The 13297-nt window shown below is 42.5% G+C and overlaps 1 protein-coding gene across 1 annotated transcript in view; it reads right to left on the bottom strand.

Moving 5' to 3' along the window:
* The window catches only part of SUGT1 (SGT1 assembly cochaperone of MIS12 kinetochore complex), a 49780-nt gene extending 36940 nt beyond the window's left edge, over positions 1–12840 (bottom strand). Inside the window, exons 1-5 of the mRNA XM_048851520.2 lie at positions 12694–12840; positions 12557–12602; positions 6064–6154; positions 1525–1594; positions 956–1026 (exon numbers count right to left, since the gene is read on the bottom strand). Of these exons, the coding sequence (XP_048707477.1) occupies positions 956–1026; positions 1525–1594; positions 6064–6154; positions 12557–12602; positions 12694–12725 (310 nt within the window). The 5' untranslated portion in view covers positions 12726–12840. The remainder of the gene's footprint in view (positions 1–955; positions 1027–1524; positions 1595–6063; positions 6155–12556; positions 12603–12693) is intronic.
* Between the last annotated feature and the right edge of the window lie 457 nt (positions 12841–13297).

The following is a 13297-nucleotide window of genomic DNA, read 5'->3' as shown; positions in this document are numbered from 1 at the left end:
GACACAATGAAAGTCTATAAAAATAATGAATGGCATACAGAAAGTAGATTGGGAATTTCTGTTCTCCCTATCTCATAAAACAAGGAAACACTGAATGCAACTGAAAGGTAGAAAAGTCAAAACTGACAAAGAAAACATTTTTTCTCCCAGTGCATAATTAGATTATGGAATTCCTTGCCACAGAAAGTCATTGGAGGCTGAAAATTTAGCAAGATGCAAAAAAAAAAAAAAAAAAAAAAAAAAGTTGGAGAAAAGGCCAGTTTTTCAAAAGCTCCATACTTCACCGATTTAAGAGTTCAGGAATCCAGAGATTAATGTATTAGTAACTCCATATGACAGAAAACTAGGCCCTTAGCCCAACCAAAAAGTAAGTTAAGAGATGAAAAAAACAGGGGATATTAAACACTCTTCTGTAGTTTTCAGTATAATCTAAGGTAAGAGAGTCACAAACATAGTTTATGAGCTCAGACATATATCTGGAGTTGTGTAAATTCCAAGAAACTGTGCAGACAAAGTTGTGTTTTACTTAGTTTACAACTTCACCTTGTATAAGAGGAATTCAGTCTATTTGTAGGCTTTTCCATGATGCTCATCACCATAATACCAGATCACCTCAAACACCTGAATTTATCCGCAACGTATGTCTGAAGCAGGGAAATATCCTCATTTAACCCATACGGAACTGAAACACATGGGCTTACATTTTGAGAAGTGACTACTGATATTTTGTGGCCAATTCTAGATGCTTTAAAAGGGCTTGATTTTTAAGTGAGGGGGTGCTCTGTGCTTCCCAAAAGTTACGCCTGTTTCACACGAGTCTAGCTGGGTATACAAAAGTTGCAGCACCTAAGTCACTTCTGAAAATCTTGTTCTTCAATTTAACCTGAGCCTCATATAAAACCTTTTAAATATTTACTGATTAGTGTGCAAAAAGAAGTGTAGTTTCAATACTTACTGTCCAATTTCTGTCCTTCTTTGAAAGACTCTAGAGCAGAAGCATAGTTTTTGCTATGGTATTCACTTATCCTGACATGCACACAGGAAAAACAAGGGCACAGTAGTTATGTTTCCAATCGAATTCACACTTCCGCTAAGCATAGTATATTTTACTTTACACTGTATCTGGATGGAAAAGTAGTACATGACTTATTAAATTCGCTGTTAATAAACAAAAGCTACAAATTTGCCACAACTGTAATTTATAAGTTACAATTAACTGGGATGCTAAGAACAGAATAACATTGTAAAGGTAGAAATGTGGGGGAATTTGGCACATTGTCTAATAATACAAGAGCTCTATTACAGATACTTATAAAGATCCAAATGATTAAAGCTATGAATGCTCCCCCCACCCACTCCTCGAGACTGACCCTCACTGCATTAATTTATTTAGTCTGCCTTCTATAAAAGGGCAATTGAGACCGCAATCTGATGCAAACTGTAGTAGAGCTAGAATGAGTACAATATATTTCAAAAATGGAAAATGGAAACTTTCTGCCTGTGGCTTCTTAAATGGTTACATACCCTTTCCTGAGAAAAGCTGTGGCATTATTGGGATTGAGTTCTAGGGACTTCTTTGCATCTGCAACAGCATCTGTAGGAAGTCAATTTTGCATGTTAGTCTCTTAAGAATTGCATTATTCCAGTTACGTATCTTAAAGTAAAGATCTAAAAGGCAAAGTGACAATTCAGTCCCACCTAAACATTTAGCCATAATCTCACACCTTCAAAAGTATGGCAGAGATCCTACAAATAAGCAGTCATGTTTTTTTAATGTAAAGTACATTACTCTATTCTAGAAACACTAAAGGCATTGCCTAAGTGAACAAGTAGCTTGGGCTTAATGCTACAGTTAGATTCCTGAGCTCCGTTTTCACATCTTAAATGAAGAGTGTTTAGTATTAGTTTTCTCAGTTTATGCAGAAAAATTTATTGAACATGCTATTGAAGTACAGAAATTATCTTATAATATTTTCACCACTCAAATCTGCTACAGCTACTCACGGGGGAATTCTGCACTACTGTGCAATGCAAAATTTTGAGAAATTAATGTTGGGCACACAGAATTTCCCTTTTTCCCTAAGCAGTGTTTCCCAAATTTACAGCAGTTGTGTACCCCTTTTGAGACACTTGTCTTACTGGCATACGCCTTCTCCGGTGAAGATAATTGGGGTGAGGGGTTTGGTAGCCACATTTTTATAACACACCCCTAATTCGTTTCATTCTGGATTAAATGAATATTAGAAATAAATACAAAATTATATTACATGCAGTTGAAACAAAAGATTTTAATAGAAATAATAAGTACATATAGAAAGTACTATAAATAATTAAAATAATAGAAGCGAATCAACAGTCTGGCAGAACAGCGTGTGTGTGTGTGTATATATATATATATATATATAAAAAAAAGTGAATGTGTGTCATTCCGAAATTAAAATACGTTGGTTTGGTTAGGTTAGTCAAGAAAGCACTAGTTTTAATACTTACTCTTTAAGTATTGAAAAATTTTCAGTACAAACCAAACTATTCAGTGTGAGGGATGGAACTGCTTTTGACCAGACACTATTGCAGCGATATCTGCGTCGATGTTTGTGATCTTAAGACAAAGATGGGGCTCCACGTCAATAAAGACAATTTTGTTTTTTTGTTTTGATGCCCACCAGCGCACAGAATCCAATCTCGCACAAATACGAGGTCGGAAAAGGCAGAAGATACTTGACAGCTTTGCCCGATAGAGCTGGATATTCAGAGCTAACCCCCAACCAAAATGACGTCAGTGTATTTTGCTCAAATTTTGTTTTCAGGAAGCTATCTGAAGCCAGCTCCAAGAGCTGTTCTTCTGAAGCAGAGAGGTTATTTGGCAAGGTTTGAACATTGATGATAAAAGGGTTCCTTATCCATTCAAAGATGCCATCCTGTTCAAGGAAATACTTACAAAGATCTGTCCGCAAGCTTTCCAAATGCTGCTTCATGATTTGCAACACATCGTTATCAAGTTCGTTAGTCGAGTTTATTACTAAATCATGAAGAGATGGAAAGGAATCCAGTTCATGACGACTAAGACGTTTATGCCACAATTTCAATTTTGTGACCATGGCATTCACTTTGTCTTGAACATGGAATATGGACATGAGTTTCCCTTGCAAAGATAGATTGAGGTTGTTTAAATGAGCAAAGATATCTGCAATATATGCTAGTTTGCATAGCCATTTCCAGTCGGGTATACGGTTTCGCAGGTTAAACGTTTCATCTAAAAAACTTGCAGTTCTTCTCGCAGCTCAAGCAGGCGATTCAGAACTTTTCCACACGAAAGCCAGTGCACTTCAGTGTGAAATAGGAGTTGTGTGTAATCACTGCCCATCTCATCAAAAAGCTGAGAAAACAGCCAGGTGTTCAGAGGGCAGACTTTCACAAAATTGATTATTTTCACAGCTTCATCCAGTACTTGCTTTAGATCTGCCTGCATGTTCTGGGTGGCGAGTGCTTCCCTGTGAATGTAATGAGTCGATTTTGCTTCTACACGTGCAACAGCTCCTTTTTTCGAACCAATCATGGCTCTGGTGCCATCCGTGCTTATTCCAACACAACGACTCCAATTCAAGTCATTGTTTTTGATAAAGTCATCAATAACTTTAAAAATAGCTTCTCCAGTTATATGTGTTGGCATAGGTTGGCAGCACAAAACATCATGGACTTCATTATTCAGTTCGTATCCGACAAATAACAACAAAAGATTAGCTAAATTCACAATATCAGTGGATTCATCCACTTGCAGTGCATAGTAGCGACTCTTTTGTACTTTTGACAGTAATTTATGTTTTCGACCATATCTGTGATTCTAGGATGAACAGGGTTACTTGAGAGGGGGACACAACCTATAGCTTTGCTAGCCTTGTCTCCAATCATCACTTGCACCATTAATTTGGCTGCAGGTTTTACTAATGTCTCGCCAATCACTTCAGCAGCTCCGGACTTTGCAATTAAGTATGCCACACGATATAAAGCTGCCAAAGCTTTCATATTTTCACCTCCCATCACATTACAAATTGTTTTCTGGGACTTTTGGAGATCTTTGCGCCTATTTTCGAAGAATTCTACAGGTTTTCCCTCGTATTCTTTGTTTGCTATCAAAATGGCGTTTTAAATTGAATGGTTTCATACTTTCATTTGTGAGAGTCTAGTAACAAATCACACATAGTGGAACAGGCTCTACCTCATCACCAGTCCACGAAAATCCCAGTTTAAGATATTCTTCAACATATTTGCAGGCTTTTTTCATTTTATTTACAGCTGATACGTTCAATAAACTTACAGACGGTTCACATGGTTCACTAATTTTGTTGTCACAATTGTCTGATGTAGCATTATCACTGCATTTTCCAGTATAATTATCACTAACATTCGTATTTCCTTCATAATTTTCTTTTGTACGCTTCAAACTTCCCATTTTTAGCCAGCTATCCATTGTAAATGGGTTTAACAAAAACAGAAATTTTGTATATTAATACACACCAAGTATGTACTTGCTATGATCTTTAGATTACTACGAGTAGTTATTCACTTTTATCTTTTATCCGTCAGTATGACTTCTGCGCATGCCACAAATGCAAGTGTATTGCCCGAGCCGCGGTAATGCGCACACGTGGTTTGCGTCGGCTCTGCTGTGCTATTAGATGTTACTGAACGTGTTATCATAATAATTACAATGTAAACTTGTGTGCATTTCTACTGTACAAATGTATACCATTCTTATATATTAAATTTTAGTGAACTGTTTTCTGCTGCTAAAAAAAACCTATGATAAAGTAAAATAAAAAATTCTGCCGTGTACCCCTTGAAACCCTTTCACGTACCACCAGGGGACGCATACCACACTTTGGGAAACACTGCCCTACAGAAATGGGCTGCAGAGATGTTGGCCGCCACTAGGGGCCACAGGAACCAGCAGATCCCAGTTCACAAATAGAAGATAAGGCCAGGGGGAAGGAAAGGAGGGTTCCTAGCAGCTGCAGTTCCCAGCATGACCTGAAGGAAGGAAGCGGTGGCACTGGCTGTTTCTCCCTCTGGATCCCGAAGATCTGGGGGGCGTAGGGTCTGTGAATGTCCGGACCGGAGGGGTGGGGAGGGGAGGGGGTGCAGCTGACCTCTTGGGGGGCGGTGAGAGTGTCTGGGTCGGGGAGGGGGCCCATGGCTGGGCTCTGAGGGGCGGGAGGGGAAAGGGGTGTGAGTGTCTGGGCTGGGAGGGGAGAGGGGCAGAGAAGCAGGAACTGGGTTGTCACAAGAGTTTCTTTAAACTTTCTACTCCTGGGGGAAATTTTGTGTGTGTCTGTATTGTTACAGACATACTTGCTGACAGGTACCCTGAAATAAATTACCAAAATAATTGAAACTGGTGTGAATATAGAGTGCTATCTTGACAAATAAATTTTGCAGAATTTTAAAATGTGTGCAGAATTTTAATTTTTTGGCTCAGAATTTTTAATTTTTTGACGCAGAATTCCGCAGAAGCATACAGCTAGTCTATCCTTCATTCTGCAGCTCTGCCCCCTAAGTGCAATGGACTGTGACCTTCAGTCAGTCAGTCAGGGCTTAAGCTGTTTGTTCCAAGGCCAATTCTATTCAAAATTTAAGGTTTATTTTTATTTTTTTAAGAACTGGATCAGACACAAGGAACCATTTAGAAAGTGAAACTTTTCTCAAAACAGAACATATTTGAAGTGTTACGTCACTTTTAATAAAATAAGGAGAGGGTTTAAGGCCTATCTGAAATCTAAATATAGTAACTAAAGTAACTAAACAATAAATTGAAAGAATGGGTTATTCTTTCATTAGTGTACTCAACACACTAAATGGAAAGTTAGAACTGGAAAGCTTCCATGAGAGACCAGAAGTAATCAGATACCGGAAGAGCTATATTAGTGTCAAATGTGGGTTGCTTTGCTTAAAAATGACAAATTTCTAGAACTATCATTATCCTTTGCTTGATTTAAGACATCTTTCTGTAAGGAATGTCATAATGTGGTCTTAAAGGGATACACAGTATAGTTTAAGAGATGTTACCCCAGTAGTTCTGTAGAAGAATATGAGCATAAGCTCTTTGACAGTAATACTCTGCATCATCTGGCTTCTGTTCCAAGGCCACTGTCAGCTTCTGCAAATCCAAATACAAAAATTTAACATGACAGTTTCTGTAAATCCCTCTAACAATAGAACCCAGTGAGTAGCCCACAGTGAAATGTGTTGCTGAAAAAAAAAAATCCAAAAAAAAAAAAAAAAAATCAACCAACCACCAATTAGCACAATTTTGCTTTAAGTGAAATTACACCAGAACTAAATATCCTGAGCTCACGGGAATGCCTGGCTATTTTGATCCCCAAAGCCTTTACCTTAGAGCTAACAAAGTCCAAAATATGATTGACTGATCCTTATATGCAAAAAAGAAAAGGAGTATTTGTGGCACCTTAGAGACTAACCAATTTATTTGAGCAGAAGCTTTCGTGAGCTACAGCTCACTTCATCGGATGCATTCAGTGGAAAATACAGTGAGGAGATTTATCAAATAAATTGGTGAGTCTCTAAGGTGCCACAAGTACTCCTTTTCTTTTTGCGAATACAGACTAACACAGCTGCTACTCTGAAACCTGACCCTTATATGTTTATTCAAATGACTTGTGAAAAAGAAAGCAAACATGTTTTAAATAAGTTATAGTACACCCATTTCCACGATGTGTGCTCAGCACAGACCAATTTATAAATCCCCAAAATGAGCAGCAATAATTGCTCCCCATGCTAGATATGCACTTCGAAATAGGTGCCTCTGGTTTACTTACACCTTACCAGGTAGACATTTGGCTAAAGAAGGTAAGTCTTGTACTGCTTTCTGAAACTATTAAAATAAGGGATAGTTACTCTCAGTAATTCTACTTCCTGAGTTACCTCAGTGGATTCCTACTCTCACATCTCAGCTACTTAGCACATTAATACGCAGAAGCTTTCAAAGCCCTCAAAGTTCTTCAGTCTTGAGGAACAGAAAGGCCAGTATCCATGCACACTAAACACTCTTTGAAGAGTAGGAATCCTGTCAATATGGTATCTTTAGTAGCATTTACACTGGTACGAGTATTTCCTTCCTACTGGTGCAAAACATGAACTAGCAAACAGGAGCAGGGAGATAGCAAACAGGAGTAGTAAATGGGAGTTTTGCAAGGGAATTCTTCAGGTGAAGGAGAGATAATGAGATCCTTGGGGTGAGTTAGTTTGTGTGCTTGCTTGCTTGAAAGTTAAAGTGTGGTCTGTTTTGGGTAGGCTGAGATCTTACTAACGAGGTTTTAGCCTGCTTTCCTTTGATTCCTAACCCTTTTGAGATCTCTTGACAATAGGGCAGGGCTAACCCAGGGACAAGAAGGGTTTAAAAAGCCAGCTCTTAAATGACCAGAGGCACTATCGAACATTAACAGGCAGCAGGTTTAAACCAAACATAAGGAAATACTTCTTCCTGCAGCACACAGACAACCTGTGGAACTTGTTGCCAGGAGATGTTGTGAAAGCCAAAACTATACCTGGGTTCAAAAAGCATTAGATAAGTAGATGGAAGACAGATCCATCAATGGCTATTACCCAAGGTGGTCAGGGACACAACCCCATGATCCGAGTGTCCCTAAACCTCTGATTGCTAGAAGTGGACAACAGGGAATGGATCACTCAGAAATAGCCCTGTTCTGTTCATTCCCTCTGAAGCATCTGACACTTGCCACTGTCAGAAGACAGGACACTGGGCTAAATGGACCATTGGTGTGACCCAGCATGGCCATTGTTATGTTATTACGTGATGCCATATTAAAACCTGTACTTAAGAACTGTTCAGTCAGTGGTCTATAGAGATTGTACCAAGATCAGATGCAGTAGGACTCCCCAGCTAAAATGCGTCCTGGCTAACAAGAATTCTTCCTGGGCTTCCAAGGAATACAGCAGCTCTGCCAACCTGGGAAAGAATGAGGTATGCACTACCTTCCAGAACCAAGCTAACTCTTTTGGCCAGTGCACTTTGATGTAGGGGAACAGCCCCACCGTAATGCCACCTCTCTGTCCTTTGAGGCCAGAGCCACTATTGCACTAGAAATGCACAGTGCTTGCACTCCTCAGCCACTCTGTGCCTGACCTCTGCACTGCATCTCACTGTCTCACCTTGCCCACCTGCTCAGGGTCAGCCACCATCCATCCCTTCAATTTCTTTCTTTTTTTTTTTTTCTCCCCTCCAGAGACCCACTTGAAGTGCAACTACAGAGAGATCACAATTTGAGGCAGACAACCATTTTCAGCTAATGCATAGAGATGGAGATTTAAGTCTTGAACAGTTGCTGCTCAGGTGAGTACAGTTATAAACTTCCATTTTTAAACTGATTACCCAGATTTCTCCTATGTGAAAATTAAGAAGATGGCAGAATAGTACAACATATGCTATACACGCCAACAGAAACGACGTTTTTTCTGTATTTGTGTTGTTGCAGTGCTCAAAGAACACAATTAGGATCAGGGCCTCATCATGCTAGGTGCTGACAAACACAGAGGAAGATGTAGCCCTTGTGCAAAAGAGCTTACAATTTAAGGTTTAGACAAGCCATATAACTGAAGAAACAAGAGGGTGAAAGAGAACTACAAATTAAGTATTAGAAGTTTCAGCCAGAGAGGGCCCAATTGCTCACATTTCTCCTGTAATAAAAAGCAGAAAACTGATAAACAAAAGGTGGATCAAGGCTCCTTTCGCAGGCTTAAAACAGCCAGTAGCCCAACCACGGATCTGAGGATGGAATCCAGTACCATGCATAGAATAGACTAGCTCTTTACTGATTATGTTGTGCGTTCTGCTATGGACTACCTGCATTTAAATGAACAAATGAATTCTAAAGAACTATCTACAGTGCCTCAGGAGGGAATAGTGTCCAGAGGACATGCACACCTGGCAGCACAGGCGGCAGTGAACTCTGGTGTACCTCAACAAAGAGAGCTAGGAGAAAGAAGGACAGACCAAGCATGTTACACAAAAAAAGCAGAATTTGATCTGCTTACATGAATGCCCTTCTAAGAATTCAGTAGATTCAAAAGTAGCAGTCATGAATGCATTTATAACGATAAGAGGCATCCTCCTGCCCTTCCGGGATAGGATAGAATGAAGGCATACATGGAAAAAACTCCAGCTAGTACAAAATGCAACAGCCAGATTGGTTAGCTACATGATTCTGAACAGAACACCCTGGTGCTTCGTTCCCTGTACTCAATGGAGAGCCAACAGAAATTACAATTCAGTGTGTGTGTCCTGACTGTCAAAGCCCTCCATGGGACTGGCTCTGGTCTCTTGAAAAACTGCCTCTCCCTCCACCTACATGGACTTCCCATAGCTGCTACATTCCACCATAATACTGAAAGTATAGATCAGAAGTAGGAGGCTTGCAAGCACTGCAAGTCTTTCACAGAAAGAAAAAAAAAAAGACGTGCACTACAGAGCTCAAACCCAGAAGAGCGACCACAAGATTTTCAAAAACTAAATGCAAAATCTATTTAATTGACATGGCTCTCTCTTCAGTATGTTCCTCACAAATGACAAACCATCTGCATAAATATAAAGAAATTAACTAATTAAGCCTTTTCTCCAGGAGGCTCGGAAGAAAGATAGCTATTTGTTTTCAAATGCTTTAGAGGCAGGTATTCAGATAATATGGCCCCCTTTGCTATACAAGTACTTAGCTTTAAAAAGGCAGCCATGTGACAACGAAGGAAATACATGATTAGCTGCCAGAGTTAAAATGAAGAACACTTGCATATTGTTTTACTAACCGTTATAATTTTAGCTCAAACAGATTTGGTGCTGTATCAAATCTTCACAACTTACATTTGCAAAGCATTTGGTAAATTTTAAGGAAAAAAATATAGGCTGTGCACCACAAGAACTCTCATCTAATTCCACAATTTAGGAACACACAGATAGGAGATAACTATATAAAAACTTCAAAATAAAGGAATGATCTCTTCATATAACTTTAGGCCAAGGTTTTAAGAACCAAGTTCCTAAAGTTAGGTTCCTGAGTCTATATTTACATGTGATCCTTCAAATATATTGGACCCAAGCTGAAGTGTCTAAAAATGAACATAGTAGCTGTTTTTTAAAATCTTGGCATTGAAGTATGCTCTTACTTTAATTTAAGTAGTCCACTGCAGACTATTTAAGAGCACCACTTCAAATATGCAGTCTTGATACAACAGTGTACCTTGAAAAAAAATGCAGTGGCTTTTAACAAAGACTTGCTTAGGTAAGATAGCCTCTTCTAGTCCTACATTAATGAAACCTGACCTAAGGCATTTGTATAATATCAGATCAGATTCTACTGACAATTTCTTTTAAACAAAATGATTCTTAATAATTGCACTCACCTGTAACAAACACTTAGAGCTTGGGCTCACACACAGAAAAGGCTGCAGATATGTGTGTGGCTATTTTGTGATATTTCCATAGATCATCTTTAGTTTAAAAGTGGAAATCATCTCCACAATTCATCTTTTCCACTCCATTCTTACTATTAAGATCTTTGCATGGGCCCCAAATCTCTAAACTTATTCTTTTCAATGAAATGATTGCCAGAGCATCATTTATCTTGGCCCACAATTCCAGTTACATCTAGCCCCTCTCCAAATCCTTCAGTCATTCTTCCTTACCTCGACACCCACTTGAAAACCTTCGTCTTTGCCCTCAAATTATTGTACAATTTCATATCAGTATCCTAAGTACTTGTTTTTCATCTTCTCTTTTGCTCCCTATACTACTCCTGAGGGAATTCTGGGCCAAAAAACTAAAAATTCTGCACACAATATTTTAAAATTCTGCAAATTTTGTTTGTCAAAATAACACTACATAATCACACCAGTTTCAACTAGTTTGGCACTTGTGTGGAGTTTCCTGTGCGCCAAACCTCTCCTTCCTTGAGGGTGTGCTGGGAACTGCAGCTGCCAGGAACTTTCTAGCTCTTCCCCGCCTCCCCCAGGACAGTGTCTTCTATCACAAACTAGGCTCTGCCGGGTCCAGTGGCCCCTAGTAGCAGCAAGAAGCACTGCAGCCCATTTCTGTGGGGGAAAGGAAATTCTGTGCAAAAAACATTAATTTCTGCAAAATTCTGCATTGCGCAGTGGCGCAGAATTCCCCCAGGAGTACTATACCTGAAATCTATTCCTTTGCTGCCTGATATGGTTCTACCCTCTCTTCAAAAATAATTTATTCCTAACCCAAGTATCTCCTTTGAAAGAAACAGTTATGGTGTAGACTAAGAGAAAACAAAAACGATTAAAGTCATGCATAAAACTTTTCTGCTCAGTCAATCTGCATCTTTCCTTGCAAAACATGCTTCATCTGTATGTTATTTAAACTGTAATCTACTCAGAGCTGGGATCCTGTTTTTATCGTTGCCCATAATGCTCTTAGCACACTTAGTTAGCACATTACAAAAATGCTAGTGCTGAAACTAGCTACTTGAGGCAGCCTCCATAATAACAAACAGTCCCATGGAGAGATATTATGGTCTAGTATTAGAGAGAAAATGAGGTCAAGAAATCTGGATTCTTATTCCAGCCCTAACACCAACTCAGCCAGGCTGCTGGAAAATCACTTCAGGACTCTGTGTCTCCATTTTCACAGCTCTATGACACTTTTCTACCTTGTGTAACCCACACACCTTCTGAGTGTGGTGTTGTGTCCCATCTAGTGGCAACGAGACTAGTGAGAGAGAGAAATAAAATGAGTCTGCTCTACAGCCTTAGCTCACAGCCAGTTGACTTTTAGCTCATGCACTAAGCTCCAGAAGTCCCACATTCAATCCCACCCACTGACGACCAGGGTCTGTGGGCGTTATACTTACAGAGACTTTGAGGCTCAGTTTGTTAGCTCCTAAAGGGCTCAAAGGTGCTCTCACAGGAGCCACAACAAAAACGCTAACCATACGCTAATGTTAACGTGTTTTAAGTAGAGAAATTCGACATAGCCTTAACTACTGAGGCCTTGTCTACACTACCCACCGGATCGGCGGGCAGCAATCGATCCAGCGGGGGGTCGATTTGTCGCTGAGCGGTCGCCCATCGACTCCAGTACTCCACCCGAACGAGAAGCGCCAGCAGAGTCACCGGGAGAGCGCCAGCTGTCGACTGACCGCAGTAAGTAGACCTAAGCGCATCGACTTCAGCTGCGCTATTCAGGTAGCTGCGTCTCCTAGAGCGACCCCGCCACGGTAGTGTAGACAAGCCCTGAGCTGCATCAGCCGCGCCCCGAGCTAGGGCCTCGGCTGGTGGCTCGGCCACGCGTGTCTGCAGGTGTGACACACGTGGCCGAGCGACCAGCCGAGGCCCTAGCTCGAGACAAGCCAACACGCGGGTCCAACTCCCGCTGAGGACAGGGGTGGTCCCTGCTAGGGCAGCGCGGGCGAGGCTCAGGGCACAGGGGATGCCCAGGCCGCTGCCCCGCCCCGCGGGCCCCTGTCAGTCGCCCTCCCGCCCATCGCCGCGCCCGGCCTCTCACCTGCGCCGCCGCCCCGGGGTCCTGCTCGACGTCACCGTCCGGGAACCTGGCGAGAGAACAACACAGCGGCGCGCGGTTAGAGGGGGGCCGCGGCGGCTCCGGCCGGGGCCGCGAGGCGGGGGAAAGGGGAGACTCACCGCGGACGGGCCGGGTCCAGGGCCGCCGCCATGATGCTGCCCGCCTGGCCGCTGTGAGAGCGGAGCCACGAACCCGCCCGCAGTCCCGCGGCGCACGCGCGCGCACAGAGACTGAGGGGACCGAAGGGGGTGGAGTGACGTCACTCTCCTGCGTCCAGTAACCGCCGCGGGTCAGCCCCACGTGACGAAGGGAGGCCGAGGCGGTCGGCCCCCCGTCGCTGCCGCTCGTTGGTTGCTAGCGAGCGAGTCGAACGCCCCTGCGGGCAGGATCCTCCCTCGTGCCCCCTAGCGCGGGAGGACTGGGAGCGAGGCGCGCTCAGCCGGCTCCTGCCCCGCCCCGTTGTGGCTGGCATGGCAACGCTCACCGAGCCTCCGCGGGGCTGGGGGCAGACGTCCCGCCCGCCCCGCTCACGGGCCCTGCTGGCTCCCGGCTCGGCAGCGGGACCCCAGCCCCTGGCCAGCGAGGCCTCCAGCTGCCGCAACCTGTCCGTCCGCTGCAGCGTGGGAGGCGGGCGGGAGCGGGCCTGGCACGGGAAGGCCGCAGATTTAACCCTGGGGAAAGAGGCACTTGTGTGCAGGGGCTCCCCGCCCCGGGCGCGGCGGC

This window comes from Caretta caretta, chromosome 1 (genome assembly GCF_965140235.1).
Source record: "Caretta caretta isolate rCarCar2 chromosome 1, rCarCar1.hap1, whole genome shotgun sequence".
Taxonomy (NCBI): domain Eukaryota; kingdom Metazoa; phylum Chordata; order Testudines; family Cheloniidae; genus Caretta; species Caretta caretta.
The sequence above is the reverse complement of the archived record's forward strand: the minus strand, read 5'-3'. Positions and strand labels throughout refer to the sequence as shown.